At 32.1% G+C, this 19,237-nt stretch overlaps 2 protein-coding genes across 2 annotated transcripts in view; both read left to right on the plus strand.

Annotated features, from left to right (window-relative positions):
• LOC145324592 (synaptogenesis protein syg-2-like) overlaps window positions 1-19,237 on the plus strand; it is a 164,152-nt gene that overhangs the window by 12,497 nt on the left and 132,418 nt on the right. Inside the window, exon 3 of the mRNA XM_080167173.1 lies at window positions 1,179-1,292. Within this exon, the coding sequence (XP_080023299.1) occupies window positions 1,179-1,292 (114 nt within the window). The remainder of the gene's footprint in view (window positions 1-1,178; window positions 1,293-19,237) is intronic.
• On the plus strand, window positions 12,396-14,331 carry LOC145324041 (uncharacterized). The gene is made up of 4 exons (XM_080166669.1): window positions 12,396-12,507; window positions 13,214-13,371; window positions 13,909-14,065; window positions 14,098-14,331. The coding sequence occupies exons 1-4, from the start codon at window positions 12,396-12,398 to the stop codon at window positions 14,214-14,216; spliced, it is 546 nt and encodes a 181-aa protein (XP_080022795.1). The 3' UTR covers window positions 14,217-14,331.

The following is a 19,237-nucleotide window of genomic DNA, read 5'->3' on the forward strand; positions in this document are numbered from 1 at the left end:
GGACTTTCTACATATAATCTGTCTATTATTTCTCTAAAGTATCTCTATTGTTTATTATATTTGTAGCAAGTGTTATATTCTCATGAGATGTTACAGATAATGGCAATATTCATCAGGTTTATCATGGGACATATTTAACACTCTTTACATAGGTTTAAATAAGCTCTAGATTTATGACACAATAATCAAACTTAAAAAGGAATTCATAGCAGACGTACAAATCTGTTTATGTTTTGCCATGATACATGCGATGAAATGTTTGTATGATATAATTTTCCGAAAGCTTGTTTTACATTAGAAACTATACTATTATAGATGACTTACTATATATGGATTAGATATAAAATAACTGACCTTTGCCACAAAAATATTTACATTGTACATGATTTAACCTAAATATAATTTGGCAGGATTGTTTCTTTAATGTGTTCATACTGGTCCAATTAGTTTAGTAGGTATCTAGATTAACTTATTTATTAAAATCCTAAATTAAGAGTTTATCTTTGGGTAGGAAAGATACTCTATAAAATGTATTTGTACATAGGACCAGGGATTAGAAAGTATAAAAATGTATTAAATGCAACATTAAAAAAAGTTGTCTTATAGATTTCTTTACCATTTCCACCCCAATAGTCAATTATACTGGGTTATCTTAACAATGATTTTTAAATCAAATTTTTAAAGTGGGAAAGAAGAAGTGAAAAAGTTGAATAAGAAAGAAACTGAATTAAGCATATCATAGAATTACCCCAAATATTCTTTTCAAATTCATGCATATTAAAACAAATATATTCAACTATTTTCAACATTCACATATCTAGTTTTAAACAGAAACACAATATTATTTTGATTTACTATTGAATTTATTGACTTGTTTAGATATTTCTTAAAGATTTTGTGCCCATTTTGGCTTTCAGTTTAGTGGATTTTTAAAAATTAATATTTTCAGATTGTTTGTGTACAGTCCTGTTTCCAGTTTTAAGAATTCTGAAGGGCCATTATTATACATAGTAGTATGATAAAGAAATGTTTCCAGGCAAACTAATCAAAATAGGCCAATATAATCTTAATGTTAAACTCAAACTTGTGCAATGTACTTAACCTAAATAGAAATTTATAATTATATATGTTGAGAAAAAATATTTAAAAGACATTCCTTTTAAAATTTATATTTTTAGGGTGTTTGTGTACAGTCCTGTTTCCAGTTTTAAGAATTCTGAGGGGCCATTATCGAACAGGGCTGCCATGTCTCTGGATAATAACACTGCTCTTCTTCAGTTTACGCACACAAGGTAATCACATACACATATATCATATTTTTACAAAAATATCTAAATAAATTTATAATATAATGTATAACCAGACAACTTCCTAAATCCACCTGTCAATGAAATTTTTCGTCTGCTAACAAATTGCTTTCTGCTTTCCAGACGCTATTGATTGATTTTCAACAAACCAATTACTTTTCCCTACTTATAGATGTTGTCATCAAGGTTTCATATCAATAAAATTAATATGAATCAAAATGGATAAAACTTTGTTTCAAAAGTTTCTTGTATATAACTATAAATGACGAACATTAAATGCTTTGTTGTGGTCTATTAAAAAGTCTATGATTATCAAACCTCAAATTTGACAGTAATTTGCATTTGTATGTGATTGTTTTTGGACAGCAAATCCATTAAAATGTTATGTTTGTCTGTATGCTTTTTTTGCTTGAACAAAAATGTCTCTTAGAAAAATTGTATTACTTTAATTTTGTTAGTTTAATCATTTAACTTACTACGTGATACTTAAGATTTTACTATACTAAAATATATTCCTTTATATTACACTAGCGGCTATTCCCCTAGAGGCCTCTGGGGTCACTTGAAATAATGGGGATGGGGGATAGTTTACCCCTTACTTTCTAAAAGGAAATAAAAGGTTTTTTTTTGGAGGGGGGGGGGGTGTTTTTTTTTTCGAAGGGCGATTTAACTTGTGAGTGTAGACATACCCTTCCCCAAAATAGTTATAAACCTTTCCTGGACCTATAAGAAACTAAACTGTAAAGGAGACCAATTTTGATTCGGCGGTGTGCGAGAGCCTTCGCTACAAACAAAAAAATCTTACTACTTAATGAAAATAGATATTACTTAAGCATTTTATTGAGCTTCAATAACAGTAATGATTTTATAGATTTTCCTCATAAATAAAATACTATGGAATACCAATTGTAAAAAAATATTCTAAATAATAATATGCATTTTGCTAAACGATTCAGGGAAAAAGGGAATAAAAGAAGGGAATAAAAGAAGGGATTGAAAAATAATTTACAATCCTTTTGCCCCCAATATGAGAACAAACTATTTAAGGCAGACCTTTATGCTTACATGTTGTGGACAAAACTAATTTATCGTAGATTGTCCTATCACTGTAACCTTGTTGGCGATTACAGGATAGACTTTTACCTTCATTTATTAGATAGTTATATAATCTCATTGTTTGATTTATAGTTTGATACAAGTGATTCATTTAAAAATGAAATTATTTCAATAAGAGTTTAATTAGTTTAAGCTGAGCTAGTTATGTATAGTTTATTTTATCTGTTAGGCTTCCCGCAGGGACGAGAGACTTCAGTCAAACAGTAAACAAATAAAAAAGTCTGATAAAATACAGTTGATATGATTTACATTTTAATAATATGTTTTTTTCTATATATTTACCTTATACTTTTTCCTGGCATAATCTAGCTATGTTGACAGCTAATGGGAGTAAGTCATGAAAATATTCTCCCAATGATTGGACATTTTCATAAAACAACACATATTGTACTTTAATAAAAATAAAACAACTTATTAGTACTGGTTTCTTAGTCTCATATCTAGCATAACATCCGCTAGTTTGTTAAGAGTCCAAATCTCAGCCCAAAAGTGTCATAGGTAAGGCTATAAAAACTTTACGTGCTGATGCTATGTCAAATTTGGATACTCCAAAGGCCTGATTTTTTAGTTAGTCTCCCCCAATCATTTGATTTTTTGTTTGACCGTTGAGAAGCTTTACTGTAAAGCAGAACCATGTTGATTCAGAGGTTAGCAAGATCCCTCGGTACTCACACACATATACTGTTACTTTAGTATAAGGATTGGTAGTTTTATAAGACAACTTTTTGATAGGTCTCCAATAAAGTTGTAAGTATAATGTCTGGACAAAAGTAAACACATTGTAATAATAAAAAACAAATATTCCAGTATAACTTTAAATCCGATCAATAGCTGCTGGATTAGAAACGTTTTTCAGTCACAAAAATCATGTATAGCATCGTATTAACTACAATTTTCCACGAATATCAAAATAATAATCATAAGATTAAAATTAGTTTTGACAACTCAGGACTCTCAAAACTAGAGTTAATCTTATAATTTTTCTTTTTCATATCCGCGGAAACCCGTCTATAATACGATGCGATAAATAACAATTCTAATTTAGTTTACTACTCTACGTTATAAATAAATGATCATACAATATGTCTAATTCAAAAGTGAAGCTTTTCTGCAAGCAAGGTTTGCCTGAAAGTAAAGTTATATAGCTAGTCATGTTTCAACCATTATGTAAACTCCCAAACAAGTTTGATATAAATTTTCTATAATATAAAGTAGAACGATGTCTGTCTGTTTGTCTGTCCGTCCGTCTGTCTGTCTGTCCGTCCATCCGTCAATTAAGATCTCGGTAACCACTGAACCGATCGGATTCTACTCTTCATGGTATATACTTACTGGTCCTGTGGTGGTTTTAGGCTATTTACTTGGGGGGTGGGACAACCCCCCCCCCCCCAAAAAAAAAAAAAAATCCTCCCCGTTTTTTTTTTAAATAGAAAGTAGTGGGGGGACCTTAGTGGGGGTGCTTAATTTTTTTTTTTTAACAGAAAGTAGTGGGGGTACCTTAGTACGGGTACTTAATTTTTTTTAATTACCTCTTGGGACAAAGCCCCTAGAGGCTAGGGGCAAAGCCGCTAGTAAATTTATAGAGTGATATGTCATAAGAATAAATTTGCAATATAAATAAAACCACTAATTAATTTTTTTGAATAGTTTCAGGCTTTCTTTAAGCTTCTAAAGGCGAGTTACTTGATTGTAAATTGAATTTTTGTATTTTTGCTTTCCAAGATTGCCTGTTAATATATTGATAAAAATCAATTATTTTACTTTTTTGAAAAAATTGGTTTATTTTGGCAGAACTTTATTATTTGTTGACATAATGAAGCTTTATTGTGTAAGCTATTTTAGTTTTTTTATATAATAAACATACTAATATTCATGAAGAGAGTGTTTCATTTTAAGATTTTGTATAAATATTAGTCTTAGTTAAAGGCTTTAATTTAAGATACATAAATCTCGTTTTTAGAGTATAGTTCGTGTACTTTAGACTTTAGAAAGACATAAGATAGTATATTAAAAATTTAATTTTTAAGCAGGTAGGGGTGGGACATTGGGCTTTTTATAACACAATGTTTCAAAATAAGGTTCTCTTATTCGTTGGCTTAACTACTTTTGGGTCTTTTATTAAATTTTTATTGGTTGGTCAATTAATTTGAGTTAAACCACCAATTATAATTTACAGAAGGGGTAATTTTGTATATCATCGTTTGGATTGGAATGTATATCAATTTATCGTTCATTGTCTTTTCGCTTTAGATCCCTGATTTTCCAGAAATAGGGATGGAGGGGATAATGGATGTGTCCAAACTTTTCCACCAATGATTTTAACATTAAATTGGCTATTTAAATTGTGTGACTGTTTTTATATTACTGTCTCCATTGTCATTATTCCTTTTTGTCCATCTGACATTATAAACAGACAATCAAACAATTTATTGAAGACGTGCATACATTTTAACAAAGCATTTTTTAGTAAAGCTTTTGAGACTACACAAAAATTTACCTCTAAAGCTGTTTTGGTGTTCTTACTGGATAAACGTACAAAAAAAAGTAGTACTATGTATTTGACAGTACTTTCCATATGACCAATTAAAATCGAATATTTTCACATTTTTGTGGAAATATTTTTTGTATTGTATTGGTAATTGGCTTTTTCATTGCTAGTGACGCAAATATTTATCATTTTATTCATAGTAGACTTGAAAATTGACCAAAAAAGAAACATTAAAATCAATAATTTATATGAAAAAAGAGATTTTTTATATTTTTATGAGATTTAAGTATTAAGTATTTGTATTTTAAACAAGATTTTTGAAAATCATTAAAAAATTCCTAAATTTATTTCAATATACCAAAAAATTTCATGCTTTCTCTATTTTCAAGAATCATGACAAATCAAGAATCAAAAATTACCAATTATAGGCCAGTAAAATGTACTATTGGTCAATTATAATGTATACTGGCCTCTAATTGGTCATTTGCACTTATGACGTAATTTTTTATAGGCGATATAAGCTGCTTCCAAATCGACGCTTTCTCTGTGATATTACTATACAACAATATCATCTTAAATTCCTTTACTGTATTTATCTGTCTATATCCCTAACCTTTAAGCGCAGGTATCTAAAGGGATAGGAAAATAAACAAAACAAAAATATATACATTTTAAATGACGATACACAAAAATATCCATTCTGTAGAATTATTAGTTCAATGGTTTAAAACTAACCAATTTTAACTAAAAGTTGTTAAGCCAACGAATAGGATAATGATATTAAAAAAAACTTTGGGCACCAGAATATATCCCAGTCCAATGTCCCCTCCCTACATCCCTGAACCACAGAAGAAAATAACTTTTGATCTTGATTTGTGAAACTACTATAGAAAGTGCTGACGGGGAGACAAAGTTTAGGGACAATTCTTTACTATTCATTTTCAAGGTGGAGTTGGTAACTTTCAGGGGAATTCTTAAAATCGAAGCTTTTCTATAATTAGGGTCTGTACGTCCGTTTGTCCGGAACACTTACCTTATTTCATTAATTCAGACATGTTACAATTGTCCTGTCGATTTTAAACTTTGCATGCTGATTCCTATAACAGTTAGGTACGATTTAGACCAATTGTTACCAAAAAGTCAACTTAAAATATTTTGCTTTTTAACTCTTTTAACAAAATTTTTAATGTGATATAATTATTCTATTCATCTGATTTTACTTTACAAATTTACTTACGATTTTGTTAAGACTGAAACATTTATATTTTGCTTTTTCAGTTCTGACACACTACAAGTGTTAATGTTGGTTTGTCCTACCATTTTAGAGCTTCACTTTTATGGATGTTGTCATCCTTGTTTCTTGATAACCATGACCGTTTAGCGGCAGCGCTTCTAGCTTCTAGTACTTAAGTGAGGTTACGATGTTAACTGATATTTTGTTCTACTAAAAGTAACATTATCTATAATACAAAGTAAACGATGTCTGTTTAGCCATCAATCCTTTTCTTCATCAGTGTGTCTGTTCGTTTGTCCCCTAAAATCTCCAAAATTGCAATTTATTTTTCTTGTTAATAATAGTTTATTACTTTTGTAAAGTTGTAAACTTTATCTATTTAATAGTAGTAGTTTAGCATTAAAGCTAATCTTTCAATCAATTTGTCTGTTCGAAGCTAGAAAGGCAGACATGATTTTAGTTAATTAAAAACGATGCTCACCTTCTTTATATTTCCAATTGTCTGTTGGAGTATCCGTTTTTTTTACTTTTCCAGTGAGAAATATAATATCATAGTCTCTAATAATGTTTGTGAATAAACATTTCTTTCACTAATAATGATTCTTCTCTAAGATTCCCTTTGTTCATAGGTCTATTACTATGTGGCAATCACCTAACCTAAAATAACCTATCAAAAGCTACTGTGAAAATACGACGAAACGCCCTTTATGATGCGATTATAATGATAACGCTGCGGGGCCATCATCTAACCTAAAATAACCTATCAAAAGCTACTGTGAAAATACGACGAAACGCCCCTTATGAGGCGATTATAATAATAACCCAGCGGGGCAATCACCTAACCTAAAATAACCTATCAAAAGCTACTGTGAAAATACGACGAAACGCTCCTTATGAGGCGATTATAATAATAACCCAGCGGGGCAATCACCTAACCTAAAATAACCTATCAAAAGCTACTGTGAAAATACTGTGCCGAAACGTCCCTTAAGAGGCGATGTCCCGAAAGGGGCTATACCCGAAAAATGATAATTATTTTATATAGAATAATTTTACTAATAAATACTTATTACGCTAAAGTCTCAATGTCCGTTCGTCTACTTTGCTGGTCTTAACAAGTAAAATATTATTTGTACATCTATGCTTCGCTACTTTGAATGTTGGCACCCTTGTTATAGTTTTATTAGTGTAAATAAATCCCTTTTAATTAGTTTGATATTCTCATAAACATGTCAACACAATAAATTAATATTTCTACCAGAGTTTATTTAAAACTACCAAAATGTCCTCAAAAAAGCTTGGACGTCCTTAAAAACTACAAAGAAGTAGCGTAGCTGCTCTATAAATGTGTAAAATCCGTTCATACAACACAGTAAGTTACTTAAAATTACTATGAAATTTTATAATCTTTGATGTAGTATTCATTGTTTCAATAATAACAATTTTAAACAGTTATTTCATTCTTGTTGTTAGGTTAGGTTAGTTAAATACAAAATGACCCCCGCAGGGATAATAACCTTTATATTGAATGGGTTCTACAGGTTCAACAATCATTTAGGGGGAGGGGAGTGTTTTAAACAGGATAGAATAAATCAACGGTTTTATACATATACTGATCAAAGCCTCATACTTCTTTTACGTTCAAGCATGAAAAATACAGCTACTATGCGAAAAACATACTTATGTTTCTGATAATAAACATTAAATCCATAAGGGAAACAGAGCTTACTTTTTTTTGTGCGAACACTTTGGCGGGAAGCTGCATTTGCATCTAATTTATTAATTAGGACAAAATATTAACAAGAATTAAACTTTCCATAAACAACACAGCTTTTATATTTACACAAGGACACATAATTGCAATGGTATTTGTGTTAGGATTTAGAAATATTTAAGAGGCTAAGGACAATTTAGGGATAGCTTTAGATAGGAAATAATCAGGGATAAGACAATGGCCGATAAATGAATGTACATTCACGAAATTACCCCTTCTGTAAATTTCAATTAGGGGTTGAATCAACCAACGAATATAATAACGTGATTATAAAACTTTAGTTTGCAGTGTAATTTACAGTCCAATGTCTTCTCCCTCACACTGGTAGTTATATATCTGAACTTGTATAATTATTATGCCTTTAATATGTCTGCCTGCTGTCTGTCTATCTGTAATGCTTTAATATCTAGAATGTTTTTTGTAGACAATCCGACAAGGGAATTTACAAGTATAAAGTTACATATGGTGCATTATTTGCCAAATGTACCACTTTTCTGCACGACCTCTCCGATTTTGGTAATACTCTATATTTTGGTCCGTTGGGTCATTCAAGGATGCTGGATGGCCAAAAAAAAGTTTCAGAGTCCCTGGATGTCTAGATATCTAGCTATCTATGAGGGTAGGTAACAAAAATTAAAAAAAAACTCCATTTTTTCACAATTTTAAAAATTATTTTTTTCATCAATCTTTCATCCAACCTATACATTTTATACACCAAAATGATCGTTTATTCATGTCAAAAGCACACATAGTGTTATTTTGGCCAAAACTTTAGTTTTACAGGGTGTCCAACAAAAAGTGTATTTTGGATATCTAGCGCAATACCCAAAATACCTGTCCGAAAAAAATCGTTTTTTTTGGCTTAAATACTGTGTTTAATCTGTGGGCATATGTGGTATATAGCGGTTTGGAGGACCCGGGACTATAAGGTTGTCAAATTTCACTTTTGGACACCCTGTAAATGTGATTTTTGCGTTTGTAGAGCTAAAAATTGGTCCAAATTGGCTATTTTTTTCAAATTACTCTTTTAAGTGTCTAAGTATGTTTGGCCATAGTGTTTTCTGACCAGATCAATATTTTCCTATTTTTTGGACACCCTGTATTTTCAACAAAAAAAAATTAAAATTTTTGTTATTTTTTTATAATTTTTTATTTTATTTCTAAGTGTCTAAAAACTGTCATGTAAATACATAGTTTGACTGATGACAATAGTATGTGCCTAGTTTACAAATTTACACACTTTTGGGACAATAGTATATGTATATTTTACAAATTTTCACACTTTTGGGACACCCTGTGCATGATTTAAAAAAAATGGTAGTTTTTGCCCCTTTTTGGGGAGAAGGAGTCGTTTTAGGACCATAAACCTTTTCTGCATTATTTTAGAACTTTGTAAGGCGCATCTTTTGTTATATATGCATCATCCGCCTCCGGCGAACCGTTTTGCCGGTATTCACCGCCAAAGGCGGAATTTTCTACGTTTTTGCCGTTCCCGATGTTTTAATTGGCAGTTTTGGGGAGAAGAAGTTGTTTTATCAAGATCACTCTGAAATACTTTTATTTAGGCAATTTAATTTACCACATTTCTTATTTTTGCATCATCCGCCTCCGGCGAACCGTTTTGCCGGTATTCACCGCCAAAGACGGAATTTATGACGTTTTTGCCGTACCCGATGTTTTGATGGGCAGTTTCGGGGGGAAGGAGTTGTTTTATCAAGATCACTCTGAAATACTTTTATTTAGGCAATTTAATTTACCACATTTCTTATTTTTGCACCATCCGCCTCCGGCGAACCGTTTTGCCGGTATTCACCGCCAAAGACGGAATTTATGTCGTTTTTGCCGTTCCCGATGTTTTTAAGCTTAGCTATTATGAATGTTTTCATTCTTGTTTATTTTATATAAAAGATAAGGATATAATTTTATTTCAACAAAAAATATCACACTTTACAACAATCTTAACAAACGAACAACTGATTTTTCATAAATCTGAATTGAAGAAATCTAAAAATATTTTGTTACTTCATCCCTTCCTCTAAAAATTATGACGATCCTTAACTAGAAATTGATTTTTTTTAAAATATATTTTATTGGAAGAGAACATTTTACATTATTTTGAAGAAACTATTTCTTTTTTTTCTTTGCTGAATTTTGTTTAGTCACCTTTTTTCTTTTATTGTTTTTTTTTCAAATTAACTTCTTTTCCAGTTTGGCTGTTTGATGTAAATTTTACCAAGAGCGTGTTTGAGTCTATTGGAATGAAGGCATGGAAAAGCATAGTTTGTTTTATAGTGGAACATTGTTGGAATCTTTCTTCGAGCCATAATTTTTTTGCTTCTATTTGTTCTTTGGCAACATAAAACAGTTTTATGTTTTTAATATTTTTTTCACCATAACTAAATAACTCCTGTGGAGTTAAAATAAAGTTTCCTGATGGGGAACGCATGGAATGAGAATAGGCTGCTCTCTAGTGACCAAAAATCTTTTATGTTAACTTACATGATTTTATTTTAAGAACATACCATTTGTTTTTAGTTTAATTTTCAATAAGAATGAAAATATCTTTAACGGATATTTAAGTAATATATTGGAATATGATATTAAATTGTAACCATTCACATTGGCATATATTATAAATTTATATTATAGAGTAGCTTTCATGTATCCAATTATTATAAACCCGCAAGCATGGCTCAATACATAGTGCATCTGCTGATAGGTTTGAATCTCAGTCTTAACAAAAGTTAAAATGATTCCTACTGTTGCACAACATAAATAGAGTAGGGATAATGCCTTGGCCCATAAAAACTCATTAGCATGCACAGTTCAGACTTCTCAGGAAAAGGTTTTGCAACCTAAGGGTTAATTGTCTGTTGGATGTTACTTAACCCAATGTCCTAGGATGATGCTCTGGATTCTCTAGATGATTACTTAAAAATTATTTAGTTATTAGGAGAATCATGCCCTAACAGGTATAATATCATTATCATAAAAGAATGTTCCTTAATAGTTCCTCCTATTCCATCATAACTCCCTTTGCCATGCGCAGTTGCAAAGAAGTGCCACTCTGCATCTAGACCGAAATCTTCTTTGTGGTTGGCAAGATTGCAAAAATTTTTAAAATTTTTATACTGAGCTGAAAAAAAAATAAAAAAAAGTAAATTTGGGGAGAAGGAGTCGTTTTAGGACCATAAACCTTTTCTGCATTATTTTAGAACTTTGTAAGGCGCATCTTTTGTTATATATGCATCATCCGCCTCCGGCGAACCGTTTTGCCGGTATTCACCACCAAAGGCGGAATTTTCTACGTTTTTGCCGTTCCCGATGTTTTAATTGGCAGTTTTGGGGAGAAGAAGTTGTTTTATCAAGATCACTCTGAAATACTTTTATTTAGGCAATTTAATTTACCACATTTCTTATTTTTGCATCATCCGCCTCCGGCGAACCGTTTTGCCGGTATTCACCGCCAAAGACGGAATTTATGACGTTTTTGCCGTACCCGATGTTTTGATGGGCAGTTTCGGGGGGAAGGAGTTGTTTTATCAAGATCACTCTGAAATACTTTTATTTCGGCAATTTAATTTACCACATTTCTTTTTTTTGCACCATCCGCCTCCGGCGAACCGTTTTGCCGGTATTCACCGCCAAAGACGGAATTTATGACGTTTTTGCCGTACCCGATGTTTTGATGGGCAGTTTTGGGGGAAAGGAGTTGTTTTATTAAGATCACTCTGAAATACTTTTATTTAGGCAATTTAATTTACTAAATTTCATGTGAAGTATATTTTTTTTTACGTCCAACTGATTTTTGTCAAAATGAATTACAATTGGACGTGCTTTATATAGTTTATGTCATATCAAATATTTTTAATAAAATATTCACTTATTTTCTTGTTTTAACAATTAAGATAAAAATAATAAGATGAAGTTTAAAGTAGAAAAATATTTGTGTTTGTCCAATTATTTTCTACTTTGTCTATGGCTTACTAGCGTCGGTGAATTAAAAAACTGGTTCTGGTTCAAATTAGCAGACAACCTTATTAGCGCGTCAATGTAAACAGGCGCGGTGACGGTTAATTGACACATCAGAAGGTCCGTTGAAAATAAGCTCAAACTAAAAAAATAAACAATCTTAAACTTATTATAAAGTGTTGTGGTTAAATGATCATGAATGAATTAAAAATATGTGCTTTTCTAAATTGTGATACACCAGGGACAGAATATATTAAAGACCATGATTTATTTTTGCTAAGAGCAAAAAATGAACAATTCAACAAATGTTGCCGTTATCTGTGTAATAAACATTATCTTGACTTTGTGAAATTTTATTCTCTTTGGCAAAAAACCTGTAGTGATCCGTATATTATACACAAAAGCGTAGTTTCTGGTGAATGGTTAGTAGAAATAACTTTAAATGATGCCACAAAATACCCTGGCCTTATTCCTGGACGAAAACTGTGCTGCCGTTGCAAAACAATGGTCCTTGCTGGAAAAATAATTGAAGCTCAAGATGATGATTATGTTGAAAAAGTTCAGGAATCGCCATCTTTTGACCTAATGGAAACACCTCCAATTATAAATGCTTTAGGTATGTTGGGATAGAAATCTTTATAATTTATAGTTTTATTACTTTTCCATAGCCAAACCTTAAACTTAAGTTAGACGGAAGTATAGTGTGTTATTAGTAGCGAAGCTACTCTATAATTCGAAATGTCTGTCCGTCTGTCTGTCTGAGACAAAGTGGGGGAAACGTGATTTTCTCGGCTCCTATTAAAGATTCACAGTTGAAATTTTTATTAGTAGCGAAGCTACTCTATAATTCGAAATGTCCATCCGTCCGTCCGTCTGTCTGAGACAAAGTGGGGGAAACTTGATTTTCTCGGCTCCTATTAAAGATACACAGTTGAAATTTTGATTAGTAGCGAAGCTACTCTATAATTCGAAATGTCCGTCCGTCCGTCCGTCTGTCTGTCTGTCCGTCCGTCTGTTCGTCTGTCTGTCCGTCTGTCTGTCCGTCCGTCTGTCCGTCCGTCTGTCCGTCTGTCTGTCCGTCCGTCTGTCTGAGACAAAGTGGGGGAAACGTTTATTTTATTAGTAGCGAAGCTACTCTATAATTCGAAATGTCCGTCCGTCTGTCTGTCTGTCTGAGACAAAGTGGGGGAAATGTGATTTTCTTGGCTCCTATTACAGATACACAGTTAAAATTTTTAGTGAAGATTTCCATGACATATGCCCATCTAATCTACACATTGTTTTGTCCATCTGTTATGTTGTCATTTTTGTTTAAATTCTAGAAACACTTGGAGTTTCCCCATGGGACAAAAGAAGAATTAGTGCCGAGTATGCACAAAACAAAGTGACAAGTGCTGCTAACAAAATAAAAGAAACCATTCAAACAGTGGCAAATGTTAAACTACCTGACCCTCAAGATGATTTGAATGCAATTTTGAAGGTGACTCAAATATTAAAATCTTACAAAGCTTTTCTATAATTACAGTCAGTTCATCCATCCGCAAATAATGTATAACTTTTTTTTGTTAATTTAAACATGTCAGAATTGACCTATCAATTTCAAACTTTTAATGCTAATTCCAACAACAATTAGGTATAATTTCAAAAGCATAGAAACCCTATAATTGTCATTAGAAAGTTTGTACGTCCATTTAAAACATGCTGTTTTTTCCTGTTTTGACAATAACTTTTTGAATCTTAAAACCATCCTATTCATCTGATTTTTAAAAGCATGTTACATACAATTTTAAATCGATATTCTGCATTGCATACTATCTCTTAACAGTCATGCTCCTTTCAAGACAATAATTGGTTGGGAGGGGGGGGGGGGTGCGTTCAATTCCCCCTACCCTCCCTATAATCTCAGCTCCTAATAGAGCCCTCTATCTTTCACACACGGAAAATGAGATAGAAAAAAAAACGGAGGGGGGGGGGGGGGCGTTCTGACTATTAAGAGTTAAAATTGTATTTATGCTAGGGATTTCAAGAAAAGTTTCCTCTGGGAAGTATGAATGACAAATGGAAAATTTTGACAAGTCTGCCAAGTGAATGGTCAGTGTCTACTGTAAAAAAACATTTTCCAGAAGCAGGCATAAGAATGATAAAAAAAGCAAAGAATCTGCAGAATGAAAATGGTAACTAATTGTTCTTTCTTTAAATTTTGTAGGTTCATTATCATCTCCAATGCCAAGACAGGGAAGAAAACTCCCAGAAGAAACTATCAAGAAAATCGTAGAATTTTATCGTTCTGATGGAATATCCAGAGAATTGCCAGGTAAAGTATAATCATTAGATGGTGCTTTCATTTACTACATTTTAAAAAAGAAGATTTTTTTAAAGTTGGACTCCTAACAGGTCTGGGGGGGGGGGGGCGTTCAACAACCCCCTCTCCCATTATTTCAGCTCCTATAAGAGCTAGAGGGCTAAACAAATTTGTGCAGGTCACCTGTTTTATAATGAATTTCTGACAAAAAGTGAGTCAAAGTCAATTTTCGCTTCCTTCACCCTTTTATTTAACAACCTTTGTTTATAGGTCCTTTTTAAGAGAGGGGGCATAATTATAACAGCATCTTACTGAATGTTTGGGACTGTAAATTTACTGTGGTACCCAAAGTATTATAACAGCATCTTATTAGACATTGGGGACTGAAAATTACTGTAATAAGGGATGGGGGGGGGGGGGGGCGGGGGGTGGGGTAACTTTGGTTGGGCTGGATATCCAGCAATTTTATATTTTTATTTTATTATATTTTTATCTTTTATATTCTGCAACAAAATCTCTGCTATTTTAAATTTTCAAGGGCTGTCATTTTCTTATTATTGAAGCTAGAAGAATAATTTTTGTCTGTCCGTCAGTCTGTAATGCTATGGGGGAAATGTGATTTTCTCAGCTCCTATTAAAGATAGACAGCTGCAAATATTGCTAGAATCCGGAATCCGCAGAGAATCAGTTTTATTTTTGGATGGATTTTTGAAGAATCTGAATTCGAATTTGGTCCAAAAATTAGACGGATTGCCAACTCTAATATAAACCCTGTAAAAATGTTTTTTTTTAGGTCGAAGAGATACAATAAAAGTTAAAGAAAATGATGAATATGTTTATAAAGCAAAACGCTTGCTTTTGTTTAGAGTAGATGAACTGCATGAGCAGTTTTTAAAAGACAATCCAAACAACGTTGTATCTATTTCGAAATTTTACCAGTTAAAACCAAGAGAAGTTATTCTTACGAATGCTAATGGCATTCATAATGTATGCGTATGTATCATACACAACAATGTCGAACTCCTATTTGAAAGTTCAGGACTACTTTATTCTAATCCATTGAATCTTGAATCTGATACTAATAAACTTTCATACAGACATTACATGCAAATACTAATGTGTAACTCGCCAAGTGATAATTGTTATCAGAATTTGTGCAATGTATGCAGAGCCAAAGATATTTCCCAAGAAGTTCAAGCTCTTAAAGATCATTTTACTGAAGAAGAAATTGAAATTATTACATTCTGGCAATGGACTAACACTGATAGATCAAATATTATTCAAATAAGTTTAGAAGTAGATGATTTTGTTGATCATTTGATAAGTAGCCTACAAGATTTGAAACTTCATAGTTATATTGCCTCTCAACAAACAAATTTTTTCAAACATAAGAAAGAAACATTAAAAGAAGATGAGGCTATCCTTGCTGGTGACTTTAGGCAATTGTATATTTGCTAGTGTATAGCAGCATTTTCTGTCTTTTTGCCTTTCATGTATTTTTTCAAAAGTATAACCCATATTTTAGACAAAAAAAGTGTGCTTATATCATATCTATAAAACAAAGTAGCTTGATGTCTATCTGTCTATCCATTCCTAAAGATCTTGGTAACTAATGAACCGATTGGATTCTACTCTTCATGGAATATACCTACTGGTCCTGTGGTGGTTTTAGGCTATTTTCTTAGGGGGATTGGACACCAATATATTTTTTACGAATTTTTTCCGCTAGGTAGGCAATAGAACAAACATGTAATTAAACCTCTTGGGGCACAGCCCCTAGAGGCCAGGGGCGAAGCCACTAGTACCTATAATAAAGTAACAAGATGTCTGTTTGTTCATATCTACTGAAGGATATTGTTAACTGCTGAACTGAATGGATTCTCCTTTACAGGGTAGCTACTCATAGGTCTCAGGAAGGTTTTTAGCTATTTTGGTGGAAGGTACCTACCCCGAGAAAAAAATTACCCCCCCTGAAACATAAAAGGTCTCTAGGGGCATAGCTACTAGTATTAATTATAGTGTTGAAGAATGATAAACCTCCTCATATCTAAATGAAAATTTATGACTCACTATCTAATGTGACCTATACAATTTAATCCAGCCAAAACTACGCATTTGTAGTCCAGAACTCATCACAAGCATTTCACTGGAACAGGGAATAACTTAATTTAAACAATACATTTGTCTGTAAACTGAAGTGTAACAGCAAGGGCATATAAGCTTTTATATTTGGGGGAGGGGATAAAAATTTTAAGGGTGGGGTAATTTGTTTTTGGGGGAGGGAATATGGTGCCCGAAGCACGACACAAACTTTTTCCCTACTCCTATGCCTATAGCATCCCCAAATTTGTTTGGAGAGGTAATCATCCCTTTACCCCCCCCCCCCCCTGGACGTCCTCGTGTAACAGTGTGTGCCTTAATTTAAAGCATTACAGTTAATTTTATGTTTTTAGCCGTCTTTAACTGTCCATGTGTATGTCTGAATGAAACTTTGATTGTAAATATTTATTCATTTAAATTTGTTATCAATTTTAAAAGGTCACAGTCAACAATACATCCCTGGGTACTTAATTGTACTGATGAAAATGGAGTTAAAGTGACAAGATCTTTTGCAGTTATCAGTGATGAATTAGAACACAACACGGTTGCTGTATTTTCATTTCAGGAATGAATTGTGTTCACTTAAAATATTTATTTTAGAATAAAAACCAATGGCTCTGCTTTAGAATAATCTAGTTTAATTTGCTATCAAATAAAATTTTAAAGTTAGTTTTCACACCAAATATACATCATTAAAATCGAGTGAAGTAATTATTGTTTCTTGTATTCATTCGAATCCGGTGGATAGGAACCGGTTCTCATCCATATGAAAAAACTATGTCTAGCATCGTATTATATCCAGCTTTCTACGAATATAGAAATGTACAATCATAAGATTAAAACTAGTTTTTTTAGCCGGTGACTTCGTCACCTCGGGGCTAAAAAAACTAGTTTTAATCTCATAATTGTACATTCTATATCCGCAGACAGCCGTTTATAATACGATGCGAGAAATAACTATTCCTATAGTTCAGAATTTATTGAGCATAATTTAGGAGGTAGTTCTGAATGAAATTAAAAAAGAATATCCTCATATAAAAAAAGTGTTCTACTTCTCAGATGGTTGCAAAGGTAAATTTAACTTGAAGGAAAAATTTATTTGTAATATTGCTTATATTTTTTTATAAAAATGATTTTCTAATATTGTAAAGATATCTCTTTGATAATATCCTTGTTAATGTTCTTAGCAAATAATAGTGAAGAGTATTGTTATACTCAAAAAAATCAATAGTAGTTTCCTAAATGTAAATAATACAAACATTTTTCATTATTTCATTTTTCATATAGTTTGCTTGTTACTACCCATGGAAACTAGTATTTTTATCATTACTTTTTTTTATTTTTTTTCAGCTCAGTATAAAAATTTTAAAAATTTTTGCAATCTTGCCAACCACAAAGAAGATTTCGGTCTAGATGCAGAGTGGCACTTCTTTGCAACTGCGCATGGCAAAGGGAGTTATGATGGAATAGGAGGAACTATTAAGGAACATTCTTTTATGATAATGATATTATACCTGTTAGGGCATGATTCTCCTAATAACTAAATAATTTTTAAGTAATCATCTAGAGAATCCAGAGCATCATCCTAGGACATTGGGTTAAGTAACATCCAACAGACAATTAACCCTTAGGTTGCAAAACCTTTTCCTGAGAAGTCTGAACTGTGCATGCTAATGAGTTTTTATGGGCCAAGGCATTATCCCTACTCTATTTATGTTGTGCAACAGTAGGAATCATTTTAACTTTTGTTAAGACTGAGATTCAAACCTATCAGCAGATGCACTATGTATTGAGCCATGCTTGCGGGTTTATAATAATTGGATACATGAAAGCTACTCTATAATATAAATTTATAATATATGCCAATGTGAATGGTTACAATTTAATATCATATTCCAATATATTACATAAATATCCGTTAAAGATATTTTCATTCTTATTGAAAATTAAACTAAAAACAAATGGTATGTTCTTAAAATAAAATCATGTAAGTTAACATAAAAGATTTTTGGTCACTAGAGAGCAGCCTATTCTCATTCCATGCGTTCCCCATCAGGAAACTTTATTTTAACACCACAGGAGTTATTTAGTTATGGTGAAAAAAATATTAAAAACATAAAACTGTTTTATGTTGCCAAAGAACAAATAGAAGCAAAAAAATTATGGCTCGAAGAAAGATTCCAACAATGTTCCACTATAAAACAAACTATGCTTCTCCATGCCTTCATTCCAATAGACTCAAACACGCTCTTGGTAAAATTTACATCAAACAGCCAAACTGGAAAAGAAGTTAATTTGAAAAAAAACAATAAAAGAAAAAAGGTGACTAAACAAAATTCAGCAAAGAAAAAAAAGAAATAGTTTCTTCAAAATAATGTAAAATGTTCTCTTCCAATAAAATATATTTAAAAAAAAATCAATTTCTAGTTAAGGATCGTCATAATTTTTAGAGGAAGGGATGGGGTAACAAAATATTTTTAGATTTCTTCAATTCAGATCCATGAAAAATCAGTTGTTCGTTTGTTAAGATTGTTGTAAAGTGTGATATTTTTTGTTGAAATAAAATTATATCCTTATCTTTTATATAAAATAAACAAGAATGAAAACATTCATAATAGCTAAGCTTAAAAACATCGGGAACGGCAAAAACGACATAAATTCCGTCTTTGGCGGTGAATACCGGCAAAACGGTTCGCCGGAGGCGGATGGTGCAAAAATAAGAAATGTGGTAAATTAAATTGCCTAAATAAAAGTATTTCAGAGTGATCTTGATAAAACAACTCCTTCCCCCCGAAACTGCCCATCAAAACATCGGGTACGGCAAAAACGTCATAAATTCCGTCTTTGGCGGTGAATACCGGCAAAACGGTTCGCCGGAGGCGGATGATGCAAAAATAAGAAATGTGGTAAATTAAATTGCCTAAATAAAAGTATTTCAGAGTGA

Source organism: Acartia tonsa, chromosome 7, assembly GCF_053477335.1.
Source record: "Acartia tonsa isolate MP-2025a chromosome 7, ASM5347733v1, whole genome shotgun sequence".
Taxonomy (NCBI): domain Eukaryota; kingdom Metazoa; phylum Arthropoda; class Copepoda; order Calanoida; family Acartiidae; genus Acartia; species Acartia tonsa.